General features: G+C 47.7%; 1 protein-coding gene across 1 annotated transcript in view; it reads left to right on the top strand.

Moving 5' to 3' along the window:
- Position 1: 1 nt before the first annotated feature.
- PRRX2 (paired related homeobox 2) overlaps positions 2–15,596 on the top strand; it is a gene marked incomplete at its 5' end in the record, with an annotated part of 73,593 nt that continues 57,998 nt past the window's right edge. The window contains one exon of the mRNA XM_019510295.1: positions 2–68. Coding sequence (XP_019365840.1) covers positions 2–68 — 67 coding nt within the window. The remainder of the gene's footprint in view (positions 69–15,596) is intronic.

The raw sequence follows: 15,596 nt of genomic DNA on the forward strand, positions 1-15,596 counted from the left end.
GGACGGCGCCAAGGGCGCGCAGGACCCGTCCGGGGGCAGCAGCGGCAGCGAGGCGGCGCCTCAGGACAGTGAGTAGCGCGGCCCGGCCCTCCGCCGCCGGCCCGGGGCAGAGCCGGGGCTTGCTCTGAGGGGGTTGCAAGTCCCAGACAGGGAGAGCCGGCTCGCATCCCGGGGGGGAGGGGGGGCAAAGGGGTGCTGACACTGGCGGCCCCCCCGGGCCCAAGCCGCCGTCGAAGCGCCAGAGGCAGTTTTGAATGGCAGAAACCCCCAGCGTGGGCAGAGGGGTCTCCAGCACCCGGCCGCTCGGGGAAGGGGGAGCCGGGGAGGTTCAGGGATTTGGTGGCAAATTCGCAATACTAGCAGTAATAACGCCAGGGATCGCAGCAGCAAGGCTTATCTTCCTCTGAGGGAAAAAAAAAAAAAAAATCGCTTGGCACCCAGTGGCCCCGTTTTCCTCTCCGCCAACCGTGAGCGGAGACCCCGGCATCCCGATTCCTTCTGCGCTCGTAAAGAAAATGAAAAAGAGCCCCTTGAAGGAGCAGAGCAGAGCACTTGTAAACACTCCTGAGGAGCGTGCTCCAAAGCGCTGCTCTGCGGTAACTATGGCAGAGCGGTCGGTCCTCTCTGGGCTTTAGTCGGGGAGAGGTGCCTTGTCCAGTGACTAACGCCCGTCTGAATGCAGCGAGAAGCCGCTAAGCCCACTCCCTATCATTAGTGTCTGCGTGCACAGGCTCTAGTTCACAGCATCATTCTTGCCAGGAAATTAGGGGAACTCTTCCAGCTGTAAAAGGATGAAAACTTTTCCCAGTCAACACCGAAGACACCCCATGGTCGCCCTCTCACTCCGCCAGTCTAGAAAGATTCTTGGGGTTTTGCAAGGTCTCGGTTTTCCCCTCATAGAAAGGAAATAGTAGCTAAGACTGTAAAGCTTTTTCTTCCTGATTCGTAGCAGATATCTTAGACTCTGGAAAGCAAATCGGCTACTTTTCTGTACTGATCTTTCCAAAATCAGACAGATTGCCGACCAGCTTTGCCATTTCTCTCTCCCGCTACATTATGTGTGTACGTTTTATTCGTTCGTGTCAATGAATCAGATGGGAAAATCTCTTGGCCTCCTGCACAACTCCTCTACAATAGTGACACAAAAACAATGCCGCCACCTTAATTCACAAGCCACGGCACGCTTTAGTTACAGATTTTGATGCTAATTTTGTAGTGTGCTTGAGCAATCAAGGTGATCCATGCCTTAGATGTAGAAGGAAGGGATGTCGCAGGAAAGGAAATATAACGGATAGATGGACCAACAGAAAGGAAAGTGACTAGTAAAAAGCAAGCCACAGACCTTTGCTTTGAAACACATAAAGCAAAACTTTTCCTAGCACATTTCTCCTCGTGGGCAGAGCTTAAAATTCTGCAAGTGCTCCTTATAGCAAACCTTTATCTGCTTTTTAGCAAAACGGCGACAGTCACAATGTTTGTAAAGTGATGCAGCGCACAGAGTGCCATTCTGGTTACAGCGAACCTTTGTCAAAAAAAAATACTATCAGATCATCTCTCACAAGCTTACATTGCAGGGAAAAAAATCATGATTAGATCACAGTTCTGTTCCTCCCCTTCCCAAATGACTTGTCAATGCCGTTCTACCGTGTTTCACCATAAAATAATATGTTACACAAGAAAAACAGATGCAGGAAAAATTAATACAATTTAAAAAAGGGAAGACTGGTAAGCTATAAGCAGCTCCCACATACCCTACCGCAGGTAAAATAGTAGTCTTTTACGCTGATACTGTCCAAACTCAGCAACAGGCAAGAGACGGAAGCATAAAATTTGAGCTAGATCCTGAAAATTGCTACGTGACTAACCCTTGCTTATGTAAATATCCCCAGTGCACTCCAATAGGACAGGTCTTTGAATAACGGTTTGTAGGAGGGAGTCCTTTACTATTATAATTTTAAATGTTAATTGCTTGACAAGAAGGTAAAATGCTCTCCATGGATTACAGAACAAAAAGGAAAGAGCCGTAGAGGAGAGGGGAGTCTATAAACAAACTTTGCAACAGATCTGAAGGCAACTTCTGCGAGACGGATGGTTTCGCTCACTGTACGAGGGTGTCACAGGGCGCTGAGGCATGTACTCTAGGATTCAGCGTATCCCTGGGGTGCACATATGTACTGTGACAGACACACATCTCTAAATATGTATTTGACTGGCAGTTCAGGGAAATGTCAGCTTTGCAAGCATTAATTGCTGTTTAGGCTCTCCAGCCAGACAGAGTATTTTAGATAAGACTTTGTTTTTGTCCGATGGGACTGACGGCAACGTTTTCAAAAGCACCCACTGGCTTTTCATTCAGCCGGGGAGTTTACAATTGAGGGCCGATGCTCCGAAGTCACTAACTCTCTTTTACCTGGAAAGATCAAGCTGCCTTGCTGCATATGTCGTGACTGGGAAGCACAGGCAGTTTTATCGGTCATGTTTCTGGCCTTGTAACTGCGTTATCTAAAGCGTGCTAATTAAACCTTTCCACCCTGGCGCGCTGATCTCAGCAGAAGGAGAGAGTTGGATCCAAGCACTGTACCGGTTTTTATGTTTTCAAAAAAACTATTATTACTTCCTCTACTTTTTTTGATTGGGTTTTTTGATTTATAAACATGTTCACAGCGACTATATTGCTGTCAGCACATTTCTCTGGAGGGTCCTATAGTCAGTAATGCATCAGCAACCATCAGGTCTCACAGCTGATGTAACGGATTGGTGGAAAAAACAGAGGGCCCTTAAAATTTTTAAAGTCACTGCACATAAGGAGGAGCATTACTGGAAAGTGTTGGCCTCAAAGGAGCACTGCTACATTAGAGTAAATGTAGTTAGAGCTGCCACGAGTTTGCGCTATCCCATGCACCAGATGGGGAGACCCAGTACCTCTACTTTAACTCTAGCCTGTAGTCGTCTCCATCAGCATCACACTGGTTTAAATCAATAGTCTCTCTACAGAGCAATGTACCTGGAAAGTAAGATACTGTCTATGTGATACTAGCCCACCCCCAAACATGTCTGTTAATTGGGACTCATTAAAGAGCACACTGCTCATTTGATCTCTGTCCCCAGAAGTTCCTCCTTGTCGATTCCTCCTCCAATGCAGGAATGCAGCTTTCCAAAAAACCAGGGCCCGATCCTGCAGCCCGTTCCCTGCCCAGTCACAAGTCAATTCTTCCACCATTGTACAGTTTCGTTTGGGGAAGAGAAGCAGGACCAAGACTTTTGTGGGCAGGAACACTTGTATACATGTTACAGATATTATTAATGCCTCTCATTGCCAGCGTCCTCCTCAGCTGGTTTCTGCCTGGCGCATCGCTCATTTTGGGTCTGCCCCCCACATTAGAGACCTTGGGAAGCCAAGAGCAATAGCCTCAGAAGTGGCCCGATTCTTGGCACCACTTTACAGGTCCTCAGGTCCAGAGACTTTCAAAGTGCGTCCCCACTCCTCGGACACCCAGATACCTTTGCTAGAACCACTGCAGCACTACTCTAGAGCTTGCCATAAGCCAGGTGGACCCACATAGCCCTGCATCCCAGATCAGAAAAAACAAAGAGCGGCAGCTGGGAACAGTGGGAAAGGAGAGGTGACAAGGAGCAAGCTGAAGCTTTCTAGAATTGCACCAAGCCATCTTTTCACAGCTGCCATAAATCCAGATAACTCCGCTGAGGTCAGCTGAGTAATGTTAATTTACACCATAGCAGAATTTGGCCCAGATGCACCATTTATGGCCAAGGGGCTATTTCCTGGGGTCCTTACTTGGTTTTTACTCTGTCCTTACATTGGTAAACTGAAGTCAATAGGAACTGGAGTCTGCTTGACTAAGTAAAAAGTAAGGAGCCAGGAAGCTGGCCCTTAGCAACATTATTTCATGCTATGTATTACAAATACATTAATTACCAATTTGTTTCTAGTATTTCTTATTAAAATATTATTTGCAGACACACAAAGGTTGTGTCGTGGCCAGTGCTGTTTCCTCAAAGTCCCAACTAGCTGAGTTAGAGGTCCAAAGCTATAACATGCATATACAGAAATGAAACAGCTTGGACCAGATACTTAGCTGGTGAAACTCGGTCTCAGTGGAGGTAGACTGATTTATACCAGCTAAGGACCCTTCACTATTAATCCACAGTGAATTACAGAAAAACAGTCACATGAATGCTGCTATTTTCCCGTGCTTGGGTAAGGAGGGAGCTGACAGATGAAAGGAACCACCACAGGAAAGAAAAGAGTTAAGCTTCCAGCTATGAAGAATTATTTTATCCCTTCCAAGATACTTTTTCTGCATGCTCCAAACAGAAAAGGAAAAAAAAAAAGCCCCAAATCCAAATTTTGCTTCTTAAACGAGCATAAGACAAATTCAAATAGATAGATAGACAAATAAATAAATAAATAAAATTAATTTCCCCCTTGAACACAGAACACGTAATTCTTCTCTTGATGTGATTAAAAGAAACGGACAGGGAGGGATTGATTTCAGCAGCTATAAATCAGACTCAGGCTCTTGTAGATTGAGCACACCACAGAAGGTTTTGTTCGGATCCTGTCAGAGGCTGCTGATTAGTTCCCAGCCCAACTCCAGCCCTGTCATCCCACGCGCCTGGTGTAGGATCTGCGTGAGGGGCGTGGGGGGAGATAATGGGAAATTGCAAAGGGAAATATAGAAATAAACCAGGATTTTTCAAGGGGCTCAGCAGGGATCAGGGCAACACGGGCTATCCCTGCTCAAAAGAAAGCCCCGTCGCTCCTGGGCAGAAGGGCATCTGTGATCAATTAGTGCCATGGGAGAGCGAGCTGGATTTTCAGGATTAATTTGGCCCGTTTCTGTTACTTGCTTGGAAGTTCTGCTGATAGTGAGGCTGTGTAACGTTACATTTCCTGCGTGCTCATGTCAGAGGGCTAAAGAGGGAGAGCAAGAGACAGACAGAACAGCTCTTTTATCAACTGGCCTGTGCCCGACAAAAAACAAAAGCAATTTTTCCAGCGTTAAGACAAATGCTGCAGTTTCTTGCGACTACAACCTCCCCATTCAGTCTGCCAGGACTCTGACCTGCTCAAGTTTAAGTAAAATTTAGGCTAGGGAAAACTCTCTTCACCACCCATGACTGGGTAAGCCTACTGGGCACCATAGGATGTTTTTTTAGTCCTGATCAGTGACTGTACATGATCAGGAGACGCGTCAGCAGAAGGGCATAAAGCGTTAGTTGTTCAATTTCACTTTATGAGTCCCTAACCCTCCCCATCCCTTTTCAGCGGGGAGCTGCGAATGACACAGCAAAGCTGCAGAGACTTAGATTTGCAAAGGAGAAGTCTTGAAAAACCAGGGCGAGGTGCAACTCACTGCCAACTACGAGGGTCTACTCGGCTCCAGGCAGGAAGGGTTTGCCGACAACATAGAACGAGGCAGTGAAAATGCAATGAGAAGGAAGGGAGGCAAGAGGGAGAGGCAGGCTTCTTTGAAAATGTCAGGCACGCTCTTAGTCTGGGAGCGCCTCGGCGGGTTAATGCAAGCCTGGTGGAGATGTGCATCTGGCTCTCTTCTGGGCTAGGAGCAAAAGAGCCTCCCTGCAGCACTTATTAAACAGAGGGCTGGTTTCTGTTGTTGCTTTTAATGGGTCACAGCTCACAAGTGGGATCTAGTGTTGAGCAAGGCCATGTTCCCTGCTCTCCTACCTCATGTAACCATGGACAAGGAGGGCAATGGCTCAACCATGATTCAAAACCAGGGCAACCCTGACATCCAACCCTTTCCTGTCAGCACTAAGTCATGCAGCCTTCTGTCCTCACCACGGGCTAACTCCTAATACCACAAGCCGCTTGGTAGGGTTTTGCCGGCAGCCTGCATCTGGTAGCAGCGGCTGGTTCTGCAGGGTTTGGTTGCAGTCTGCTTGCCAGAAACGGGATGGGCCTCTTGTTGGGAAGTTTCTCCAATCATTGCTGGTTGGCCCAAAAGGGATATTTCTGAGAAGGGGGAATAGGGATGTTCTAAAGGGAGCGTCCCCTAAGGTCCTGGGGGAAAGCAGGAGACAGCGGACTCCTGCCAGGACTCTTTGGCACACGGCACTGCCTTCCAAAGAAAAAGAGAAATACAGGTGCATGGGACTTATCAGACCATGTCAACCCAGTGGCCCATCTACCCTAGCATCCTGCCTCCACCGGTGGTCATTACTCGGTACTTAGGGGTTGCAAGAGACCCTGAAGAAAGCAATTACATTTCTTCCTAATCCCAGTAGCCATCAACTACTGATTGGCTCCTGCCCTTCAGGTCCCTAGGACTCTTCCAGTGTCCAGATACACGCAAGCCCTTTTTTTAAATTTCCAAGCTCTCACTATCTCATGGCGATGCATTCCACGGGCTAATTGCCTAAAAATGTATTTGTATTTCTTCATATTGGGTTTCCATGTGCTGCCAGCCGCTGTTCCGGCCTGTTTCCTGGCTCTGGTAGGATGATGCAGATGAACAGGAGCTCCTGGTTTACTTTCTCAAGCAGCATTCATGGCTCCGAGCACTGCCTGCACATCCTCTCTAAGCAGCCTCACTCCTTGGCTGTCCTTTCCAGGCCTCCAAACATTTTCTTCATCCTTGTCTGAGCTCCCTTGATTTCTTCTTGAGCTCAGGTGACCAGAACTGAACACACCTCCCAGATGGAGCTCCCTTATTGATTTACACAAAGGTGTCACAGTGCTGTCAGCATTCATTCCCATCCTGCTCCTGATGGGACTTCACGCTTTGTTTGCTTTATGCACAGTGAGCAGAGGCATCTGCAACATAGCTTATAGGTCTGTCTTTCGAATGGCTCCAAGCCCCAGTCCTTCCTCCCCTCCTAAGGCATTGCATTATCAGCATAAGCAGCAGATATCCCGGCTGTAACAAAACAGGTGACCAAAAAACCCCCATTGAGCTCAGAAGAGGTTGGATATCAATGGGACTGTTCACTGGAGTAAGAGACATGGGATCACAGGGCCCAGTTCTGCACTCCTTGTACACATAAAGCTTCCATTGGATTTAATAACCCACAATTTTATCACAGGCAAAACTATTGTTTTAAATGGCTGACCTTTCACCACTGAGGTTAAAAAGATTCTTGCCACTGATTTCCACAAGAGTAAGATTGGGGTCTTTAACTCCTTAAATGATCTCAGTATGTAAATTCATGTCACACATTTCATACTTACTTCCTTGTTACTTCCATTCACATGCTTGTCTTACCTTAAGACTTGTTGACTTAAGTTAGACTAACCCACTTGTTTGAAGTGAAGCATGTGCTTAAGCACCTTGGTCATTCAAGGCTATGAAGTTGCAGCTAGCCCCAGCTGGGGGCTAGTGATCAGTGGACCACGTGCAGGAGGATGGATACAAATAGCCAGCTCACTCACCAAGCCCATCCATGAACATGCATCTCAGTTTTTGGAAATGAGCCTGTGTCAGACAGGAGCTGCAAAGCAGGGATTTCTTTCTTTCCAGACCTTGGGAAGGACAGCCACGTGGGTCTGATCAGTCAGAGGGACTGATTCTGATCTCAGTAACACGGGTGTGAATCTGGAGTGACACTGTTGACTGCTGTGGGCTGACCTTGGCTTTGTACCTGTTTCATTGACAGCAGTATTAGGACCTTAATCCCTTTGTATTTTCTAGTGATCCAACGACAGGTCAAGCGATCAGATCTGCTGGTATTTATTCCCGCTTCTCCTTCTGATTCACTGTGGGGGCCTTCATCCCCTCACTCCTCAGTCTCCTCATTTATAAGATGGGGATACTTCTATTCATTTACCTTGATATGGGGAGGAGGATATGTGAGAACCATCATCTGAGAACCTCCAATGAATGGCACTATGGAAGTGCAGGTTTTTCTAATTCCTGTCAACCCCACCCAAGTGCCTAGATAATTAGATAGAAGAATCTGAAGCTAAAAATGACTGAGAGCAAGAGCTGCATAAGAAGGGGGAAAAAAACACAAGAACAACCATGTACCAATCCAGATCTGTCTTCCCCCAACATAATAAGCCATGCGCTCTGTAGCCTAGGCGCTGTCTTCTTTGGCCATGTGCGAACTCTAGAGGGACAGAACCAAAGTACAATGCAGGCAAACCTGTTGTGTCCCCACTTCAGAAACAGCCTGGCCCTGGCTGCACATCTGGGATGCTTTCTTCTTGGCAGAGGAGACAATGTGATGACAGGACAGGGCCCACATGGAACTTTTCTGGATAGTGTTACCTTTTATTGTCATCCTAAAGCGAAACAGGCACTCAACATTTTGTTCTTTCTTTTTTATGGCCATAGCTTCTCCCAGCTGCAGTTTTGATGTCTGAGCCTCACAGTCTGTGACAATGAGCTTATTATTCACATTAAAAGGAAAATAAATCCAGTTACCTGAGCACTTTCAGAAAGGGTCTGGCTCTCAGAGTCCCATGCCATAGCTGCCCTTGTGGGTTGGAATCTCCCTGGAACAGCATCGTTCCTCTGGCCCCATGGATGGAAACGCCATTATCTTGGTATTTCCTATAACAAATCAGAACAAGGACATATTAGATTAGAAGAACAGCATTGTACATTCGTATGAAGTTTGTATTACACCCCCTTGAATGTACAGAGATGTCCTAGCCATGAGGAATCTAGGAAGCCCGACACCCCGAGGAGATGACAGCTTCCAGGATTCTGCTGTCTGGACCATGGGAATAGCTAATGAGCTTCATTTGAGAAGTCAGCAGGGTCTGAACCCTAAAGCACTTGCATTAAAGGCCTGGGTATCACATTCCTGAATTACAGCAATAAACTACCAGTGATGATATCTCTCTCTGGTTCTTTCTTCCTACCCATTTTCTCCTACCTTTCTTTTTCTCTCTACTCCTCTCCTCCCCATCCCATCCCCATGGCTCTCCCAGTTGCAAGCTTGTATACTACACGATAGATATCTGTTGGTATTGCTGCTAAGCCTCCACAGACTCCAGCCCCCAACTGAAGGTAGGTTTCTTAGCCTTGTAGCACAGAAAAGAAAAGGGATAAAAGGAGCAAGTGCAAGGGCACTCACTAGAAAATGGCAGGAATGCAACAAAGAGCAGTAATGCGACGGGGTTTTATTAAAGAAAGAAAGAGTAATAGTTCCTTTAACCATCTTGCTCCCAAAACCCAGCCTCAAGTCAGAAGGGAGACAGGCAGGCTGAGGACAGGGGAAAAGGAATCGACTCAAATCTGCCACAGGGACCCCTAGTTACTCCTCTTCCATTCACAAACCTCAACATTATTCTTTGCACATTATCCTCTGTTCCCCCCCATTAGCTCCCATTTCCAAGCCAGCTGACATTAAATCTCTACTTAAGCCACTGGGAGCCTGGCATGTAGAGTGCAAGCTAAAGTATCTAATGTTTAGCTGTGAGGACAGAATCCAGGCTTGCCTTGGAGCTGAGAGCTCCACTTTGCTGATGGGAAGTAGGTTGTGGCACAAGAGAGGAGAGCAGGGTGAGATCTACCTTCAAGAGGGTTAGCATTTGACCCCCCTGTTTCATTCCTGGTTTCTGCTGCTGCTTTCTCTCTGACCTTGGGCAAGTCACTTCATCTCTGCTGATGAGGCAAAAGCGAGGTCTACAAAGTGAAGGTAGAAGTAATTCCCTACTTTAGGACAGCTGCTGTGCAAGGTAATTCTTTAGCACTTGGAAAGCACTTTGAGATCCTCAGATAGAAGCAAGGTGGATTATTCCACCAGAAAACCCAACATGTGGGTTGCCTCTTTCTTTCGTTCTTGAAATAGTGGGACTTCATGTTCCCTGGCCAGTGTGTCTGCGGACACCCAAGCAGGTTAATGGAGCAAACTCACCTTTACCCATGAATATACAAATGCCCTCCATTCTCCGCCAGTGGCACCCAAAAGCCAAGAGCACAGCCTTCTGGTGAGATTGTCACATCAAGGTGACTACTGGCAAAAAAACAGGCAGCACCTTCTTTCCCTCCTCATTTGTATAGTCGCCCCCCGACCTCCACTTCACATTCAGCATTTGCCGCAGGGGCGCCCTCTTTTTTTCCTTGCTGGAACACAGGTATGCTCGGCCTGTTTGAAGCCTCCAACTGCTACCAAAGCATCCTTCTATTTGCTGATGTTCTGCTGTGCTGTGCCCTTAAACATCCATTGCACGGTACTTATTAAATGTGACATTTAACTCGATGAAAAATTACTATGGCAAAATGATTGCAAACAACAAAATCAAAGAAAGGAATGCCAAGTGCAATTGGCAAGGAGCTCTTTTTCTACCAGAGCAATGCAATAACCTCACATATAAAACCTTCTGCAGAACTTTTGAGGTCTTGAAAGCTTGTTCACCTCCTTTCATTAGACTAACAAATAATGTCTAACACAAAACATCTGTTAACAACAGCCCTTAATGTTCTCAAGATGATAAAGCAGAAGAGTAATTTTAGCCAGCAGGTCTTGACTGATGCCTTTTCAAACAATGCAGTTAGGGTTGGTGTTTCCTGGGGATGGGAGGGAAGCTGTGAACCTCTCTGTTGCCTTGGCTGGTTTCTTCGTAGTGGGCTGAAAACACAAACCTCTAGGAGCTACCTGTTTGGTTAAGGTTGCTTGGTACCGTTCTGTAACTTGAGTCCTGCCACAGAGTTTTCAGAAGAGCCCATCTCCCAGATGGTAGAAAAAAGGAGAACTTCCTTAGAGTATGGCTGAAGAAGACCTTTTCAGATAGGATCAGACCATAGCTGACACCAAGCCCATGACAGATAAATGGTGCACTGAGAATAGCTCCCCGCACAGTCCTGGACACCGGAAGGAGAGGCTGGCAGGTTCCCGTGGCAATTGCATTCAGGGATCGAGTTATTGTTGGGTTTTTTTGTCAAGTCCTTCTGGGGCTGCCATTTCCCACAGATTTTCAGGGCTTATCCCAGAAAATTACATCATACATTTTTGTCCTTGTGCCCTTTATTGAGTCTTGGCAGCAGTCTGGCAACACTGAACACTGCCACTGAAGTGGCTGTCACGTGGTTTGGCAAGTCATCTGTTCACAAGATAGCACAGGATCCGGGTGTGCTTGATGTCCTGAGCACCGTTGCTTGGAAAACTGCTTGACATGAGGACAGGGACTGTGGCGCAGCAGTGAGCGAGTGGTTTTGATGACAAATCAGACAGTTCTGCTGCTCATGCATCTTCGGATACTGGTGAAAACGCTGGTCTTGCTTGGAGCGTTCTTGATTGTTGGCTTCTGAGGTGATGGAACAATGTGTCTCTGTTTCCAGGGACATTTCTGGTCCTTGAGGCTATGAATTATGAGTTAACTAGATGATCCAGTTGCCTGATGTATGCTGAGGGGAAGACAGAAGGTGCATTTTTTATTTAGTGCTCTTAAAAGTCTTCATGGGTCTGCCTTGGTTAGTGTAACCTCTGAGTTTTCAGTGGTGAGTTATGGATTTTGTTAAAGGGAGTGACTTCATATTCAATCACAGATGCAGACATGTTGATGGCATGTAAAACAAGCCAGCTGGGAGCAGCAATGAGAAAGCTTAGCACCCAAAATCACTTCCGACTCCTCAACAGCCAAGACGCTGTTATCTTACAGTGACAAAAATCAGAGTCATCAGAACCTCTATTGCTCCCCCATAAACAGACAGGGGAGAAATACTATCCCAAGCCCGAGCAAGAGCTCAGCAGCCACATCTGGGACTGAATTTGCATAAGAATTTAGCTCCTGCTTAGACAGCCACATTAGCACTGGATTTTTTGAAAAAGGCCAGCACCCACCTGAGTGGGACTTTGGAAAATCTGCTCTTTAAGCTGTAGACTTTGTAGGGCCCATCTACAAAGACAAACAACACTCAAGCTTTTCCTAGCAACATCCAACCTCCCTCCTTCCCCCGAAGTCCAGATCCTATGTTATTTGCCCCAGCACTTCTGCTAGTGGCTCCAGTGGAGTAAGAACAGAGGGCTGGATCCTTGGCTGTACAATTAAGAGCCAGTGAAGCTCTGGTTCTCTATTGCACAAAGTGCCGCACAATACAACTTCCCTCGTCAATCCCCGCTGCAATCTCCGTGAACTCTGTTGAAACAACAAACAAGCCATTTAGTGGAAGGCTATTACATCTGATGTGTGCATCACCACTAGCTATTAAACTCTCCTTTCCAAACGGTACTAAAGCTTGTAGAGTTTTCACTGTCCTGGCAAAGTGCCTGGATTCTGGGTTTTCCAGTTTCACCAGAAGCCCTGCATATGTTTTCATCAGCTGGTGTTAGCCAAAGCGCATTTCTGAAGAGGGGTTCAGGAGACACAATGTTGTCATTCCAACCCACAGAGATGCAGAAAGCATCTATCCGTCAGTCCATCCATCTGTGTATGTCTAGCATCTACCTCATCTTCAGTAAATGTGCTAACTGGGAAATCACCATCTTTAAACATTGCAGAAGGGCAAGGAGTGAATCTGGCCCACAGCGCTCAGCTCCTGAAAGGGAAGAGAAGCCAAGCTGTGCCCAGTGGAGGAAGCTGAGGAACTGGAGAGGACACCTTTAAAACCTGACTACAGGTATTCGTAGGACATTTGTCAGGTGCTGAGAAGCTGTCTCAATGACCTCAAGGCTGGTAAATTTGATTCCTTCATTCCCTGTCCCTTCAGACCCTGCCTTGGAGGTTAGGAGGAAAAGAGCACGGCACTAGGTCAGACTGATCCTTTGTATTTGTCTTTCCCAGGATCACTTCTGGTCCCCCGGCAATCTCTCGCTCTCTTTCTCTGCTATCAGCCCCTTCGCTTGGTAGCTGCTTCACTCAGAGCAAGGCAGAGTGGATGGTGGTGGTTTCATTCGCTGTCCTCAGACCCGTTTCCAGGCTCCGGCTCTCTCTCCCAGGCTTGTACAAGTATCACAACACCAGCAGTTGCACCCAGCAGGAGATTATTGTCCTGAGGAAAGGCTATACTATGCGCAGCTTTAAATGGCCTCATCTGAATCTTAGTCCACGGTCAGCTCATGGCTGGAGCCAAGATGGGAGACACAGGACAACTGGGCTGTGTTCCCAGCTCAACAATGGATTATTCGTGATGGGTTTCCTCTAAAGCTCAACAGAAAGGTGCCCACAGCATGCTCTGGTTCTGACCCCATGACACTGTGCAAGTGGTGTTCCCTGTAGGTGCAGCTCTGCTTCCCTATCTGCAAGGTGAGAATAAGCATGTTGAGGGCATTTGCCTCGGGGAGTGATATGAGCCTTAATACCTGTAAAGCACTTGGAGCTGCTCAGGTGCACGATATTCTAGAAAGGCAAGATTGCAATGCTGCATCCGCTTATCTGCTTGTCTCAGTCAGTCACGTCAGCACAGCCCGGACAATGTCCCTTTGGGCTCTTTACCAGACACCCGCCCTTGAAACCACAATTCAGTTCAAGTCTCTCTCAGCGATCCTTTCATGTTCAGCAGCGTGCGCTGCATCCTGGTAGCTACCATGCAATTACGTGTCAAACGCAGGCTAAAGGGAATGGAGCATTTTTATAGCTTTGGGGGGTTACTATATTTGATGTTCACAAGGAGACCACTTCACTGCTGTGCCACTTGCAGTGCTCAGGTCCCAGGAGGGAAGGTGCCATGTTTAGAGGAACAGAGTAATTAGAGGTTTAACCTGGTGCTAGCCCCGGCAGGGGTTATAATACAAAGCTCAGTGATACAGCTGCTTGTGGTCCCTTGACTCTAGTGATACCAGCTAGGTGCTAAGCTAATTACTTAAATGCTGCCATGTAGACACTGCCAACATCGTCTGTTTGGTCCTTGCAAGCCAAAGGCTAGCGCCTGCCCTAGAGCAGACAACCATTTTGTAGCCATGAGCAGAATCTGTTCTGTGAGGTGATATAAAAGAGAGGGATGACAGTTAAGAAAGCAAAGGAAAATGGGCTCTAGGTGGAGAATCTGGCAGAAACAAGGCAGTGCTTAATGATGTGCCTGGACCCTGGATGCTACAGCGCGACTGCCTTAGACATGGATATAGGTAAAGAGCTTGAGCCACAAGTATTCTCTGTGTGGATGCAGAAAGGCCCGGGAAGAAATATTCCAAGGGACGTAGCTCTCATCTCTGCCCTAGAGGGGCTCCTTTGGGTTAAACCTGAGACAAAGACCACGTGGAGAAATCTGGGCTCGGGTGACAAGTACTGTACAGTAGCGACGCTCAGTCCCAGCTGGCTCAGGAGTTAGACACAGTTACAACTTCTGCCCTTGGTGCAGTGGACAAACACACTCCAGTTCAAAAGGAAAGACTCCAACTCAATAACGAGCAGTGATTGCAGTGGACAGCACTTGTGTTGCACTATTCACAAGCACGGGAGGGACTTTCGCAATACCTGTGTTAAAGAAAAAAAACTGGCAGGTGACAAGCTGAAGAGGCCCTCGGGGCTCAAGAGACCCAAACCAAGTATGGCAAACAGTCTAGGCCGGGACATGGGTGCCCCTGATTGTGCTACAGACACCACTATGGGACTCTTGCAAATACCTTGAGTCCCTTAAGAAATGCCTCTGTACCCCTGTCTGTCCTTCGACAGCCCCGATCTCTGTGCCTGCAGTATTCCCAGAGGGAGGGAGGAAAGTGCAGGTGGACCAGTGGATCATAGAGCAGACTGACTGGTTTGCTGACAGCTACAGCTGAGGCAGGAATTCAGTTCAGGACTCCTGATTCTCAGTCCTGCACTATGTCCATCAGGCCAGGCTTTCAACCTCAGTCCCCTGCCTGTAAAAAGTGGGCATAATACTACATCCATTCTCTCGCCAGGCATTTCTCCTGGACTCAAAATCCAGGGGTTCTCAAACTAGGGGTTGTTGCCCACAATGAGACAGTTATGAGCCCCCCAGAAATTCAGTCACAGTAATATCCTCATCCCAGAAGTTGGGTCACGATGGAAGAAGACTGCTCTAATCTCTCTAGGCAAGGGACTTCCTCTCAGGGGAAGGCTATGTTATAGGCAGGCCTAGTTCAGCTGCAGGACTTGCGGTCTGTGAGGAAATGCCCAGCAGTGGCCAGGCCGGACTGTGACCACTCAAACTCCAGCCCCAGGGGGTGAGAGTAAATGCGTGGATCCATGTAGTACAGACAGCCTCCCTGCCTTGGACTAGAGGGCTGATGGAGCTGGGACATCTGCACAAACTTGTGTCTGCTGCCTGGCCACCGTGCAAGACTTCCCAACCCTGACAGCAGTCAGAGCAAGGCCAGGAATCTGCTCCCAACCTGGCTGACTGGCTCTGCCAGCAGGGACTCTGGAGACTCAAAATCTGCATCTAGTGACAACACTTCCAAGTCGCTAGCCTGTTATTACAACCCTCCATGTTGATGCTGAGTGGAGACAAGTAACCAGGCACATGCCACCATCCAGCCCTGTGGCAGAGATGCTGTGTAAATGGCTGACAGATGGCTGTAGCTAGCAGGGCAGGCAGGATCCTGGGGAGCCCACAGTTGTAGAGGGCCCTATTGCAGCTGTGAGACAGCACATGGCAATGCATGCAGCTGGCTGCTGCTGACACGGGCCCCAAAGTAAGAGAGATGTGCTTAGGGTGCCTCTTAATGCAACTCTCACCTGTGGCATGTGCTACGGCGGGGGGGGG

Source organism: Gavialis gangeticus, unplaced genomic scaffold (genome assembly GCF_001723915.1).
Source record: "Gavialis gangeticus isolate Ggan-Ray unplaced genomic scaffold, GavGan_comp1, whole genome shotgun sequence".
NCBI classification, from domain to species: domain Eukaryota; kingdom Metazoa; phylum Chordata; order Crocodylia; family Gavialidae; genus Gavialis; species Gavialis gangeticus.